Below are 16214 nucleotides of genomic sequence, written 5' to 3' on the forward strand. Positions count from 1 at the left end.
AACGGCAAGCTCAGAGGCAGAACCTGCTATCTTCAGTGGGTCCTCAACCACTGACTTATCACCACTCCTTCAGTCCAGCCGCCCGATTTCCCCCATGCAGGGTTCGCCCCAGATTTAGACATATGGCTGTAAATGAGTCACGAAGCAGCGTTCAAAGTGAGCCTGGCTCTCAGATAAAATTGCTCACTTCAGCTGAAACCAGCCTTGCCCGGGTGGGTGGGGGGACGAGGACGACACAGAATACTCACCAGCTACCTAGCAAGCTGAACCCATTTCTCCTTTTCCTTCCGGCACCATTTCCTAAAAACCTCCACCTCTGCATGCTTAGCGTTACACAAAAAAATTAATCCCCGGACGGGTTCTCTACCCCACCCCTTGCCCTCAAGGACTTGATGTTTCCTCCAGCCGGGAGGGCTATTAGCAACGGCTCAGCTAGAGAAACCACCAGGAGTGGGACAACTCACCACTCACGCTTAAGTGTCGGGAGGACGTCACACTTGTGGTGCATCTCCACCGCCACCGTGCATGGCGTCCTACTCGGGGTCCTCCGTGTCCTGCCACAGGACACCGTGCACAGCAGGAAATGGAACAAGCCTCAACTGCCACAGCAACCCACCAAACATCTGATGGTTGCCCAAATACATCAGACTGCAGACGTTGAAAGAAATCCAGTGGCCTCTCTTTTTTTTAGCTGTGGAAAAGGCATCTTGGTGCTCGGGTACCCCCTGGCATGGACCACACTAAATGGCACACCTAAGCACAACTTTGCCACACACTTCAGCTGAAAGGCGGCCCCAGAAGACACTAGCTGAAACCAGATCCTCTCTTTCACACTTCCCCAGTCCGTTCTTAACACCCCACCAGTGCAGTATTGCCTCTAAGGCGTGCGCATGCTCACACATTTTCTGACGTGCGCTCCGTTCATTGTAGATCCCGCCCAGGCTGTTGAAGCCGGAAGGCCCCACTCTGAATGCACATGAGCACACGCTGCCTGGACACGGCCGCCCAGAACAAAACTCATTCTGCACACAAAAGGGAAAAAGAGAGGGAGAACACCGCTCCAGTGGTCCCTCTAAATTTTCCCCCCATCTGTGTGCAGAATGAGTTTTGTCCTGGGCGGCAGTGTCCAGGCAGCGGGCGCGCACCTGCGTTCGGTGGGGCCTTCCCCATTCAACCCGAGAGGGGGTTAGAATTAACTGAGCACCCCTCCAAAAACAACCTCGTGTGCGCATGCACATGCACATGCGCACGCCTTCGAGGCAACACGGCACCCCTCCACTTCCCACTCTCCAGCCCAGAGCACGACTAGACCTGGCCCCGTCTGCTTGCTGGTCGTCATCCAAAGCCATCTCTTGACGCAAGGAGGGCGGTCAGGTCTGACGAGCACCTGAGTCAAACTGCCGGCAAGTCTGTTGGGGGGGGCGGAGCAGGAAGGGGGGGTTACTCCGTTCTCAGGGCAGCAATCGGAGGGTGGAGGACTGAAAGGTCCGGGGGGGGGAGCCAAGTGGGCAGCCTGGGAGTGGGAGGAGAGTGGGAAGCAGGAGCCGTGACACACACTGGTGTCGACACTCTCGTCTCTCTCTCAATCTGGAGGCAGCAGCACATGGTGCCGGACGGCCAACCCAACTCAGACGCGCATGCCTGCCACTGCTGCCTAGACAGGCCAGGCTCAGCCATATCCTCCCCCCCCCCACTGGCCCCCCACTTTGACTGTTAGCCAAGCAAGGCTGGTCAGGCTGGGGACAAAGGAAAGGAAAGGGGAGGGGAGGGGGGGAAGCCGCCAGAGCAGAGACGGAAACTTGCAGGCCCCCCCCCCTTTTCTGACTGTCCTTTCCACTCCACAAGTCCACCTCCGACAGGTCGGGGAGGAGGAACCTCTGCCCGTCTGCCGGGCCCCCCTGTTACTCCTCTCCCCCAACTTTGCCAACAAAGACCGTTTTGAGTGCAACTACAACAGCAGCGTTGTGACAGCAGACCTACCCGAGAACAGTGAGGGGGGGAAGAGAAAGCAGGCCTCCCCGGCCAAGGTCCCAGCGGGGGGGGGGGACACAGCGAGGGGCTGCCAGCGGGCCCGTTAGGGATGGGAAGCCCTCCTAATTAATTCCCCTCCATTCCCACCCCACTATACTAATCCGCAGATGTCAACCTGCCTCTTCTTTGTTCAAAGCAGGCCCTGCGAGATCGGGCTCCAGGAGGGAGAGGAGTCAACGCCACCCCAGACGCAGATGGGTAAACACAGTCACACCCGGCCCTCTCCACACAAGGCCCCCCCCCCCCCCGCAACTCCGCACACCCCACAGGGAAGGGGCAGTGAGTTTCCGAGGCTGCCTCTCGGTTTCCTGGGCAGGGCCCAGACGGGCTCACGGCCCCTGGAACCTGAAAGGAAAGTGTGCCCCCCCACCCCACAGCGCTCACCCCCCTCCCCTACGTGCGCCCTAGATACAGGCGGAACCCAGATCTCCCTCCAGAGGGGATGCCTGCAAAAAGAAGCTGCCAGCTTCCAGGCCACCTCTAACTTCTCCCTCGGCTGCTCTCCCGCGGGTCCTTGTTCTCACACACCCCCAAACCAGCACACACACACACACACACAAGCTTGCAACCAGGCATCACTCTTGTTCTCGGGTGCCACCCCAAACCCAACTATTCCCCACCCCCACCCCGATTCCAGCCACGCCAGACTTACCTGCTCTTCAACTTCCCCCTCCTCACTGGCCACCTGCCTTACCTCGATTCCTTCCCTTACCCCATACAACCTCGCTTACTCCGTTCACAGGCTTGCCCTCCCTCCAACGTCCAGAGGGTGCCACCAACCCACTTCCTGTCCTCCTACGCCCTCCTTTACTCCACCTCTCTACTAACCCCCCGCCCCCATTATCGTCCCTTACGCCCCTACTCCACCTTGGCCAAAGACCCCAGCAATCCACTTCCTACTCCCCCATGCCTCGACTTCCTGTCTCATCCAATTGCCCCCCAATTACTGCCCCCACTTCAGCACATTTGGCCTCCCCTCCCTCAACGCGTACACACACACACACACACAACACCCCTCTGTCCTCTCTCCCTCAACGACCCCCACTTACCTTGCTCCTACCTCACTTCTGATGCATTTGCCAACACACACACCCCTCCAATTCAGCCCCCCCCGCCTGCACCAAAACTCAACCCCTAATTTGGCTTCTGGGAGGCGGGGGGGGGAGATGTTGCCTAAACCAACGCAATGAAAGTTTCCCACTCTCCTCTACTACTCCACTTTCTAACCTCACTCTTACCCCACATTCCCAGACACGTGGCCCTTCTCCTCTCTTCCCCCAACCCTAGTTGCTTCGGTGGGGAGGGGGAGAGAAAAGGCCTTCCTGACCCACCCACCCCCATCAAAAAGCTCCCCACACACCCCTCCCTCACCAAGAACCACATTTCTCACTGTGTGTCTGTGCACCACGCAGTGTCAGCAGCATCTCGTAGGAAGGGGGCACCCAGGAGCCATAGGGAGGAGAGTGGGGAACCAAGTTGGGCTTGATGAGCTCTGGGGCAGGCAGGAGAAAGGCCAAGTAATTGGAGGAGCAAGGCGGTGTCAGCAGGCATTACCAGAAGTGAGGCAAGAGCAGGGTAAGAAGATCAGGGAGCTAGAGAAGGTTGGGGGGCTGGTGGGGTTCAATCGTCCCCATAGAGTATGAGTTCCCAGAATGTTGGGGGCAATATGCTAAATCATTGTAAACCGCTTAGAGAGCTCCAGCTATAGAGCGGTATATAAATGTAAGTGCTATTGCTATAAGAGGGGTTTGCCAGAGGTTGCCGACTACAACTCCCAGCATCTCACAGCTGCAAGGGCCCTTGGCTGGGGATTACGGGGGTTGTAGTCCACCACCTCTGGCAAACCCCTCTTACCAGGAACACTGGTGGTGGTGGTGGTGATGAGCGCTGCTCCCTATACAAGGAATTCCCAGAGACTACTGACTACAACTCCCAGCATCCCCCAGCTGCTAGGGCCACTGGCTGGGGATTATGGGGGTTGTAGCCCACCACCTCTGGCCAATACCTCTGACAGGGAGGGAACACTAGTTATGAGTGGGGCAGTCCAGGTAGGAGAGGGGAGGGGCAGAGCACTCCCCACCCCTCCCTCCCAAGCACTCCCCACCCCCTACCTCGCTCATACCCCGCCCCCTACCTCGCTCTTGCCCCGCCTCCAGCCCCCCCCGCTCTCCCCAGAGGGAGGAGCCTCCTCCCCCCTCCCCGCCAGGCCGCAGCCTCCCCCCTCCCCTCCCCCCGCGGCCCCCTACCTGCCAGCTGTCTCCGCAGTAGCAGGGCGGACTGGAGCTCCGTCATTCTCCCCGCCGGCGCCCGGGGAGGCGGCCTGCGGCGGGGGCGGCGGCTCCCCGGCTCTGCCCCCCTCCCCTCCCCCTCCTCCCCCTTCCTCTGCCCCTCGGAGGAGCCTGGCCCCGAGCAGCAGCAGCGCCGGACCAGCGGCAGCGGCGGCCCACCCTCTCCTCCTCCCCCCACCCGCTCTCTCTTTCTGGGGCTGCTGCTGCCGCCTCCTCCCCTCTGGGCTCTCTTCTTTCTCCCCTCGCTCGCCCCCACCCCCTCCCCTCGCGGAATTTCACTGCACTCCGCGGGGCCGGAGCGCAGGCGCGCTTCCTAGCCGGCGCAGCCGCGGTCAGGGAGAGCAGGGCTCCTCCGCCGCCAGAGAGCGCGGAGGGACAGAGAGGAGGAGGAGGCGGAGGATTCGGAACGGAAGAGGAGGCGGCGGCGCCGGAAGCGGGGAGCCCACAGGGGGCGCTTCCGGGTCCCTCCCCGGCTGCAGAGCGGAAGAGCCGCCTCTGAGCGGAAGCTGCCGCTGCAGAGAAACTGCCCTCTAGAGCTATCGATAGAAATATATTTATTTATATAGAAATGTGTGGCCCTGTTTCCAGTGAGGCTGATCATAGAGAATCATGGCCAGCCGGGACCGCTTTTCCCCTTCCTTAGCGGAAGTCCAGACTGACTGCGTGTCACTCTAGCCTTTCCCCCCCCTTCTCCCTAGCTCCGTGGGATTCACCTCTCTTTCTTTCTCTCTCTGACAGAGCGTTGCCCGCCAGGAGGCATCCGGCGGCGCCATATTGGGGAGGTCGGATGAGAATAGGGGGACGGTGCGCGCGCAGCCGCGGGTTGAGCGTGGTGGAAGGAGGGCGAGAATGACTACAGAAGGCCGGCGCCATCTTGGGGAGGGCAGGACCCTCAAAGTACTCCAACTATGAAAGGCGAGGTGAGAGTTCACAACTGCTCGCCCACGCACAGAAAATATACAAATATTGAGAAATACAAATATCTCTCTCTCTCTCTCTACATATATATATATATATATATATATATATATATATATATATATATAATATGTATATATTTAAATAATATACAATACATAAAAACAATATATGATAATATAATAAATATTATATTTATTATATTATATAATAATATAATATAACGAATTATATAACATATGATTTTATATATATATATATATATATAAAATTTATTATTAAAACTTTTATACCGCCCTTCCAAAAGGCTCAGGGCGGTTTACATTAAAACACCATTAAAATCAGTTAATAATTAAAACAAAAATTATAAAGCATAAAACAATGATTAACCATTAAAAACATCATAAAACAACTATATATATATATATATACACACACACATACTATTCATCATAAAACAACTATATACATACATACTATTTTCAGCTCCTGATGTTTTTGTTTTAAAGAATCGTGTTTTTAAATTTAAGCATGATTTTAAAGAACCGTGTTTTCAAACATTTCAGTAATAAACATTCAATTACACCTTTTCTGGACCACACACAGAGGGAAATTTTTTTTTTAATCCCTAAAGTGGTGAGAACGATGTTCTAGAAGAAATCAAAAGCAAATCCATCACCTCTTCCCCCGCCGACAAAACCCCCCAGAAAAAGTACCTTGTAATTTTTAAACAGTGTTACATCCAGATGGTATTATGTACGATAAAATGATTTTTAGAATGCAATCCATGTAATAATTCAGAAGCAGGTTAAAATCAAAAACAGCTATTAAAAGCACTTTGTGGTTTTAAACAGCATGAATAGCCCAGCATTTCCCTTTTGTTCAAAATCAGGTGTGCTCCTGGTTGGATTTCCTGATACATGATGCCCACACCCAAAACTCGCAGGCAACTAACAGCGCTCAGTAATTCCACAGGTGAAGGCCGCCGCCACACCTGTGGAATGTTAGGCCACTGGTGAAGGGAAGCCTTGTGGAGCCTGGTTGTGGTTAGTTGTTGAGGAAACCACATTGCAATCCCATGCTCTCAAAACATGTATTAATTGTTTCACATTCACGGGCAACTGGAAATCGAATCCCAAGAGTGCCCAGTCGGAAATTCTATAAATTGCAAGGGAAATTGATTCCGGAGCTCAAATCTCTGGAAATAGCCCCAGCGGATGTTGGCACGCACTGTCCTGACGCGTGGGGATTCTCTCTCCTTACTCGTGAGAGTCAAATGCGCTCTGCAAGTGCTTGGGAACATATTTTTAATGTAGTCTTTCTTCATGCAATGTACCTTGGCATTGAAAAGAGTTGATTCTAACTGTTTTTTTTTTAATCCTCTTCCTCCTAGGAGTGGATTACAGAATATTTCCCACCTCGGTTTGTGCCTCACAACGATCCTGTAAGGTAGGCCTGCCGTTGTCGGCTCCTGGCGGCCACAGAGCCCTGTAGTTGTCTTTGGTGGAATACAGGAGGGGGTCTTGTGGTTGCGAGCAGGGATTGTCCTTTGCTAAGCAGGATCTTAGGATCAAAGCAGCCCTGCTTTGAATTTGGGTGGGTAACCACATGTGGGCGCTGTATTCATGGCAAATACGACCCATATTTATATACCGCTTTTCAACAACAGTTCCCAAAGCGTATGTATAAATAAATAATTAGGACAGCAACCTGTCCCCAAAGGGCTCGCAATCAGTGTTCCCTCTAAGGCGTGCGCGCGCGCTCACATGTTTTTTTGATATCCGCTCAGTCAATTTTTGATCCCGCACAGGTTGAATCCACAAGGCCCCGCTCGGAATGCACGTGTGCGGCTGCCCAGAAGAAAACTCATTCCGCACACAGACGGGGGAAATTAGAACACTGCTCACAATCTTAAAAAGAAACGCAAGATAGACCCCAGCAACAGACACTGGAGAGATGTGCTGTGCTGGGGACGGAGACGGCTAGTTGCTCTCCCCCTGCTCAGTAAACCGCCATTTTCAAAAGGTGCCTCTTAGCTCTGTTGGCAGTGGACTAACATTTGGCGCAGCGGGGAAATGACTTGCCTAGCGAACCAGAGGTTGCCGGTTCGAATCCCCACTGGTCTGTTTCCCAGAAACACCTATACTGGGCAGCAGTGATATCGGAAGATGCTGAAAGGCATCATCTCATACTGCATGGAGAGATGGCAATGGTCAACCCCTCCTGTATTTGACCAAAGAACACCTCGTGGCTCTGTGTGGTTGCCATGAATCGACACCGACTTGAGGGCACAACTTTAATATTTCTCGTAGACTTAGAAATTCCACTTTGCACACAGCCACTGGCTGATCTCGCCTCCTCCGCAAATTAGGGCTCTCTGTTAGCTGAAGAGCAGCTGCCTATCAGTGTAGACAATAGTGAGCTAGATGGACCAGTGGTCAGACTCAGTAAAAAGCAGCACCCTCTGACCCTGTGTTCCTATGGGTGTTAAAAGCAGGATGATGCATTTTACCCTCACAACAGCCTGGATAGGTAGGCCCTCTCCACCCCCAGCACAGCATCCCTCCAGCGGCTGTTGCTAGTGTCTGCCTCATGTTCCAGTTTAGATTGTGAGCCCTTTGGTGACAGGGTCCCATCTTGTTTATTTATTATTTATGTTTCTAGATAACCCGCTTTGAGAACTTGTTGAGAAAGTGGTATATACATGCTCACAGTAGTTGTTGTGGTTTGGCTGAGAGAGAGTAGCATTCAGGCCCAAGTTCACCCATGGCTGTGTGGGGATTTGAACCCAGGATTCTCTATCCAGTACAGAACCCAGGCATTTCCCACTCCAAACAAGTGCTTTGCTGTCACAGGGACATTAAATCCACCCCCAGACTCGCACTGCAGATTTTTTTGCGGATGAGAAAATGAAGTTATTCCCCCCGCAGCTAATGCCTTCTGCGGGCTGGGCAGAATGCTGTTGTACAGGTGTAAATAAGCACATACTGGACATTGCCCGTGACGCAACGCAACTCCTCACCCCAAATGCCTGTCCCACCTTTATCACATCTTCAAGTTCCTTGTAAAATTGTTCCGGGATATTTTTGAAGTTGTACCACTCCAGCACGAGCCTTTCAAAAACACACTTTCATTTTTATCCTACACTTTCTTCAAGAACCCAGGGTGGTGTACATCTCATTGTATACTGACAACACCCTCTGTGAAGAAGATTGAAAGATTGTGATTGACCCAAGAACACTCTGTCAGCTTCACAGAGACTTGAACCCGGGTTGACCTGGCCGTGACATGATGCTAACCCCTGCAGCACACCACATCGGCTCTCATACCAACAGGTAGGGCTGGGCTGCCACCATCCAAAACAGGCTTCATGTCCCTTCAAGGATTTAAGCAATGTAAAATAAAGAATTTTGCAGCTTCTTTGCAAACATTTCACGCCTCCTTTTGCAGGGAGGAGAGCTGGTCTTGTGGGCGCAAGCATGAATTGTGCCCTTTGCTAAGCAGGGGCTGCCCTGGTTTGCATTTGAATGGGAGACTATGTGACTTTGGGGACGTGGTCCATCTTTATTTATTTATTTATATCTCTGTCAACCACTCTGGGGACTTTTGTTGAAAAGCTTTCATTTGGTTGAAATACAGTCTTTGGTCGAAATACAGTCGTCCCTCGCCAACCGCAGGTTTCCCAGTCACAGATCTGAATGCTTCCCACAACTGGGAAATTGTGACTGGTCTTGCCAGCCGCAACCTGAGTAAAGGTTTGGTGAGATTTTTTTGGAAATTTGTTGGGGGGAGGTGAGGATTTGGGGGGTCGGGGGCAATTTTGGAGGTTTGGGGGGCAATTTCCGGGGTTTTGGGGGTGATTTTCAGGAGTTCAGGGGTGATTTCCGGGCATCATGGGGTCATTTCTGGAGGTCAGGGCGTGATTTCTTCTCATTTTCACTGTCTTTTGTGGTCCTCTTGTGACCGTGATTCCCCTAACCCCCATTTTCAATGCATTCCTATTGCTCGTCGACCGCAAATTCGCCAGCCGCAAGGTTTTCCAGGAACCGAACCCTTGTGGTTGGCAAAGAATGACACTTCTGGTCTCCCATTGATATGCAACCAGGGCAGACGCTGCTTAGCTAAGGGGACAAGTCATGCTGGCTACCACAAGACCAGCTCTCCTGGTGGCAACCACAATCAGACCTTAATAGGTGCCAGGGTTTGTGAAGAAAAAGAGGAAGGAAAGCTGGCCTTGTGGGAGCAAGCATGAATTGCCCCCTTTGCTAAGCAGGGCCTGCCCTGGTTTGCATTTGAATGGGTGAGCACTGTGTGTCAGATATTCCCCTTAGGGGATGGGGCTGCTCTGGGAAGAGCTTCTGCATACAGAAGGCTCCAAGTTCCCTCCCTAGCAGCATCTCCAAGATAGGGCTGAGAGAGAGACCCCTGCCTGCAACCGTGGAGAAGCTGCTGCCGGTCAGTGTAGACAATCCTGAACTAGATGGAGCAAGGGTCTGACTCAGTAGTATATGGCAGTTTCCTGTATTCTTGTGTCCCTATGGCGTTCTCTTAAATACCTTGGAGCAGTGTTCCCTGTAGCAGGGATTCCCAGATGTTGTTGACTACAACTCCCAGCATCCCTAGCTGCAGTGGCCTTCGGCTGGGGATGATGGGAGTTGTAGTCAACAGCATATGGGAACCGCTTTTGGACAAAGCCAAGTTCGAGAGGCCTCTGTTTAGCTCTGCTGTGTGCGGCAGGGATGAAGTGGGAGGATTATAAAACAGTTTTCTCTCCCCCCCTACACACACACACACACACATACACACACACACCACCCTCTATAAAAGATGGCAGATGAACTGGGGGAGAGGAGAGGAGGCAGGCCTGGTGATGTAGCCGTGTTTGCAACGCCAGGGCGAGCAGGGCAGGAGATGACTCATGCAATCTGCAGCATTCCCTCCCCGCCAAGGTGCTGGGCGGGAGCCAAGTGACGCCGGCCAACTGCGCTCGAAGTTACCGGCGAGGGACACGAGGCAGACACAGTGAAATGTCTCCTCGAAACAATCTCCCAGGGTTTCCGTTTCCTGAAATTCCTCCCCGGATGTAGGGCTGCCATATTCAAGCTGCCCAAATCCCGGTGGCCTAATTGGCACGTTATCAGGTGCGCACATAGATCCCAAAGCTCGGCCAGATGGCTTGTCCCACCCGGTTGTCGTGGTCGCATAAATTGCCTCGGTAGAGACAGAGACCGGAATACAGGCGCCTCGTTCACATGAGCGTCTGAATCTGGGTCTGATGTGGGTTACCAACATCCACGCGATGGTGTGGACCAGTGTTCCCTGGAAGAGGGGTTCCCAGCTGCTGTTGACTACAACTCCCAGCATCCCCAGCTGCATTGGCCTTTGGCTGGGGATGCTGGGAGTTGTAGTCAACAACATCTGGGAATCCCTCTTACAAGGAACACTGGTGTGGACTCATGCCAAGATGGTTTATGGCCCAAGACGAACCCGGCATTCCTGCCTCAGTGTGGGTCTACACAAGCGCACCAATGTCGGCAGCCCATGTTAAACCCAGGTTTGAGCGATTGTGTGAACCCGGCCGGGGGCAATTGGATCCATGTGTTCTTCTGCTTCCTCAAAACTCGTGTTTTGTTCTCCCACTTTTACAGGGAATGAACTGTGCTTAAAGAGAGACAGACCAGGTGTGCCGATGGCTGACCTGGGGACGAGCCGGTATCTTCCAAGCCCTCGGATATTTTTAAAAACCCGCCGTAGCATATCTCCCAGAAGAAAAGCCTATTTTGCCCAGGAAAAAAGATTCGCACGCCGCACTTCTAACACGGCAGCTTGAAGAACCCTGAACTCCTCAGGCCCAGTAATTCACGGGAGGGGACGCTTTTGCCAGCCGTCAGTCGGAGGCTGCACAACCTTTTCTGACAACTCTATTTATAGCAAGCTGGCTCACAGTTCTGGGGACTGAAGGTTACGTGCAAGGCTCCAGGATCCGAGCCCTGCCGTGTGGTAGCATAAGCTCATCGGTTGGCCATGCGTCCCCAGCTGACCTGGAGGCCTGCCCGAGGAGAGAGCGGTGTCCAGTGGCGGGGGCCCGAGGGACCCGGACCTGAGTGCTTTGAGTCTGGAGTCCAAACCTCCAGCCGTTTCACGGCAACTTGGGAAATGTGGGCTCTCTCCTACCCTTCTCCATTTTTGTAGGGTGGTGTAGTGTGGCCTCTTGGGCTCACAGCGGGAAGCTGCCTTCTACTGAGTCAGACCCTTGGTCTATTTCGCTCTGGATTGTCTACCCAGACTGGCAGCGGCTTCTCCCAGGCTGCAGGTGGGAGTCTCTCTCAGCCCTATCTTGGAGATGCTGCCAGGGAGGGAACTGGGAACCTTCTGCATGCAAGCAGGCAGATGTTCTTCCCATCCCCATCGGGAAATCTCTCCCAGTGCTCACACATGTAGTCTCCCATCCAAATGCAAACCAGGGCAAAACCTGCTTAGCAAGGGTCTGTTATCTGCTGTTTGCATTGTTTTGTGAGGAACATAGGAAGCTGCCATATACCGAGTCTGACCCTTGGTCCATCTAGTCCAGGATTGTCTACCCAGACTGGCAGTGGCTTCTCCAAGGTTGCGGGCAGGAGTCTCTCTCTCAGCCCTATCTTAGAGATGCCTTCTTATTTATTTGTCGGTTTGTCTGATTTCTATACCGCCCTTCCAAAGATGGCTCAGGGCGGTTTACACAGAGAAATAATTAATAAATAAGATGGGTCCCTGTCCCCAAAGGGCTCACAATCTAAAACGAAACACCCCAGCAACCGTCACCGGAGAGACTGTGCTGGGGGTGGATAGGGCCAGTTCCTCACCTCCTGCTAAATAAAGAGAATCATCATGCTAATCACCATGTTCTTGCCCAGTCCCCCAATATAGAAACCCAGGGCCATATCGACTTCAGTTCTGGATGTCCCGTTCATCAGCTGCTGCCGGGTCTCTCTGTCGGTACCTGGCCAGACTCCCCTGCCTTCTGTTTCTATCTGCACAGAGAATCTGCATCTCCAGCTATTGATCTCCGTGTGACCATGTTCTGACTGAGAGCTGCTCTTGTGGAAGCAAGCATGAGACTTGTCCCCTTTGCTAAGCAGGGTCTGCCTTGGTTTGCATTTGAATGGGAGGCCACATGTGTGAGCACTGTTCAGATATTCCCCTTAGGGGATGGAGCCGCTCTGGGAAGAGCATCTAGGCTCCAAGTTCCCTCCCTGGCGGCATCTCCAAGAGGGCTGAGAGAGACTCCTGCCTACAACCTTGGAGAAGCCGCTGCCAGTCTGTGAAGACAAGACTGAGCTAGATAGACCAAGGGTCTGACTCAGTATATTTATATATTCATTCATTCATTCATTCATTCATTCATTCATTCAGTTTCTATACCACCCTTCCAAAATGGCTCAGGGCAGTTTACAATTAAAAACAAAACAACTGAAAACAATTAACAGTTAAAAATTATTAAAACACCATAAAAACAACCATCAAACCATCCAAGCCATTTAAAAACCTGAAAAACCAGGTTACAACATTAAAACCATTTACAATTTAGAAACTCTGGAAGGCCAGGCCAAACAGATAGGTTTTGAGGGCTCTCCTGAAAGGCAGTAAAGAATTCCAATTACGGATTTCTGCATATATGGCATATGGTTTTATGGCAGCTTCCTATGTTCCTATATGCCCCAGTCCTGATCTAGCTGGCCCCAGTAGTTGTTTTTATTTAAAGAAGGGCTTTGCCAGTTTGAAGCACACATCTCACAATAAGCGTAAAGGTCCCCAGCTCACACATCTGATGAAAGCGGCATTTAGCTGTGGAATATGATAGTATAATCAAGCAGCTAGTCCCTAAGGTAGGGCACACAACTTCAGCCCTCCAGTGGTTGTTGAACTACGACTCCCACCATCCCTGACTATTGGCCAACATGGCTGGGGATGATGGGAGTTGTAGTCTGAAAGCACAAACGAGGCACAGCGCTTTCCACATTTTTTTTTTGGAGGCCGTTCCCAATTCTTTGTTTGGATCCAGTGAAAGTGGATCCAAAAAGTGCAGAAACTGGACGTGGACTCTACTGTTGGTACCGATATTTTCCAGTCACCTGTATTCCTAGCCTGTTTGTATGTTGTTTTAATAAGAAGGGAGATGGATTTTTTTTGGTTTTTGAAGTGTCTGGGGACACCTTGTGGTCTCTTGCATTATTGACTCTGATTGGTTTTATAACCCGAGTCGGCTGCATGGGAGGAGAAGAAAGCTGGGCAGAGAACGGCATGTCCCCCACTGCACCTGGTCCTCTGAGGTATACTGCTCCTGTCCACAGAGGTTCCGGTCCTAACCATGGCTAAAGAGAAGAGAAAGATTTGACCAGTTATATGCCCAACTCTTGAGTTCTAGACTGATCAGAGCTCAAAACGGGGAAATCTTCTCTCTTCATACAGTGCAGACAGCTTAAAATATTTATGTAAACTGCTCAGAACTTTAGGCACAGAGCAGATTGAGAGGTAATAGATGATGAGGATAATTATAATTATAAAATAATTATAATAACTTCGTGAGGTTTACTTGCACTGAATCAGTCCCTTGGTCCACCTAGCTCAGTATTGTCACCACTGACTGGCAACGGCTCTCCGGGGCTTCATATAGGGGTCTTTCCCTGCCCTACCTGGAGATGCTGCCAGGGATTGAACCGGGGACCTTCTGCAATCAAAGTATGCAGAAGGTCTCTAATGAGCTGTGGATGCTGCTCATGAACAAATTGAGCTGCTTTCTACTGAGCTAGACCATTGTTCTGTCTAGCTCTGTATTGTCAGCACTGATTGGCAGCATCTCTCCAGGGCTTTGGTCCTACCTGGAGATGCCAGAGATGGACCCTGACGTCAGCCCTCCACTCCAGATCCTTCAGAGTTGGATCTGAACTGGTGGGGAATCCCAACACTGGGAGAGTGGAAGCCTTAAAGGTCCTGGCTTGGAGTCTGGCACTTCCTCTCCTCTCCTCTCCTCTCCTCCCCTCCCCTTTCTCCTTTCTGCCCCCCAGCTCCTCTTTTCTCTTCCCTCTTTCTTCTTTTGCTTCTCTCTTCTTTTTCACCTTTCTTCTCCTCTCTCCTCTCCTCTCCTCTCCTCTTCTCTCTCTTCTCTTTCTTCTTTTTTATTTTTTCCTCTCCTCTTTTCTTCTCTTACCTCTCCTCCTCCTTTCTTCTCTTCTCTCTTCTTTATTTTTCTTTTTCTCCTCCTCTCCCCCTTCTTCTTTCTCTACTCTTTTCACTTCTCTCTTTCTTCTTTTTCTTCTCTCTTCTTTTTCCTTCTTCTTCTTTCTCCCCCTCCTCTTTTCTTCTTCCTTCTCTCCACTCTATTCTTCTCTTCCTTCTCTCCCTTCTCTCCACTCTTTTCTTCTCGTCCTTCTCTCCACTCTTTTCCTCTCTTCCTTCTCTCCACTCTTTTCTTCTTTTCCTTCTCTCCACTCTTTTCTTCTTCTCTCCCTTCTCTCCACTCTTTTCCTCTCTCCCTTCTCTCCACTCTTTTCTTCTCTTCCTTCTCTCCACTCTTTTCTTCTCCTCCTCCTCCTCCTCCTTCCTGTTTCACTGTTTCACTTCCTGTTGGATGTCTCCATCACTGGGGAAGCAGGTTCTCCATGGCACCATTAGCCAAGTCCTTGGTTGCCTTCAGGAAGTTTGCTTCACATGCAAGCTTCCTGCTGGCTGCTGTTCCCACCTTGGACAGGCAGTGGGCTGGTCTGTGGCTTTCAGTTTCATCCAGCAGTGACTTCCTCACAGTCTGGTCTGAGAGCATTCTAGTAAAGGGTGCTGCAAGAACCTTGTGGTTGAGAGTGTCTCCTTTCGCTAGCCCTATGGTCCAGGGACAGCCCTTATTACTGTATTCACCTGACTCTGAATTTAAGACCATCTTCTTAAAAAGCAGATATCAAATACAGGTTCTACCTGCATTTACTCATATGGAACAGGACTCTGTAGTTAAGACAGCCCCATCATTTCTAATGTCTTGGATTCAAGTAAATACAGTATTTGCTACATTGCTGCAGAGAAATACTCACTTTAAGTGGTGCAGCAGGGAAATGCTTGACTAACAAGCAGAAGGTTTCCGGTTCGAATCCCCACTGGTACTATATTGGGCAGCAGTGATCTAGGAAGATACTAAAAGGCATCATCTCATACAGTGTGGTGTAGTGGCTAGAGTGCTGGACTAGAACCGGGGAGACCAAATCCCCATTCAGCCATGACACTTGCTGGGTGACTCTGGGCCAGTCACTTCTTTCTCAGCCTAACCTACTTCACAGGGTTGTTGTGAGGAGAAACCTAAGTATGTAGTACACCGCTCTGGGCTCCTTGGAGGAAGAGCAGGATATAAAATTATTATTATTATTATTATTATTAGTTTACACAGTCAGACAGGTGTTATTGACTGGTTTGTTTTATCCAGACATCGAGTCCTTCCCAAGGACCTGGGATGCCAGAATTTTATTGTCAATGGTTATAGATATCGTCGCAGAATATAGGCTGTTCCCAGTAAAGCTGCTTTTTGTAATTGGCTGATGGTGATTTCTGTGGCCCCGATGGTGTTGAGGTGCTCTTCAAGGTCTTTTGGGACTGCACCCAGGGCGCCAATTACCACGGGGATGATTTGGGTCTTTTTCTGCCTCAGCCTTTCAATTTCAATGTGTAGATCTTTGTATTTGGTGATTTTTTCTATTTCTTTTTCTTCTATTCTGCTATCCCCTGGTTCTATTGCTATGTCGAATATTTTAACTTGTTTTTCTTTCTTCTCGACTACAGTTATATCTGGTGTATTGTGTGGCAGATGTTTGTCTGTTTGTAGTCGGAAGTCCCATAATATTTTTACATCTTCATTTTCTTCAACTTTTTCAATTTTATGGTCCCACCAATTTTTGGCTACAGGTAGCTTGTATTTTTTGCAGATGTTCCAGTGTATCATCCGTGCTACTTTGTCATGCC

The 16214-nt window shown here is 51.0% G+C and overlaps 1 protein-coding gene and 1 long non-coding RNA gene across 2 annotated transcripts in view; one reads left to right on the plus strand and one right to left on the minus strand.

Annotated features, from left to right (window-relative positions):
* Positions 1-4427, minus strand: part of UBE2G1 (ubiquitin conjugating enzyme E2 G1) — a 24297-nt gene extending 19870 nt beyond the window's left edge. Inside the window, exon 1 of the mRNA XM_053275263.1 lies at positions 4278-4427. Within this exon, the coding sequence (XP_053131238.1) occupies positions 4278-4323 (46 nt within the window). The 5' untranslated portion in view covers positions 4324-4427. The remainder of the gene's footprint in view (positions 1-4277) is intronic.
* Positions 4386-12477, plus strand: LOC128336095 (uncharacterized). Its single transcript, XR_008311831.1, has 4 exons — positions 4386-5239; positions 6631-6686; positions 8395-8572; positions 10886-12477. It is a non-coding gene; the product is annotated as an uncharacterized LOC128336095 (long non-coding RNA).
* The last annotated feature ends 3737 nt before the right edge of the window (positions 12478-16214 follow it).

Source organism: Hemicordylus capensis, chromosome 12, assembly GCF_027244095.1.
Source record: "Hemicordylus capensis ecotype Gifberg chromosome 12, rHemCap1.1.pri, whole genome shotgun sequence".
Classification (NCBI taxonomy): Eukaryota; Metazoa; Chordata; class Lepidosauria; order Squamata; family Cordylidae; genus Hemicordylus; species Hemicordylus capensis.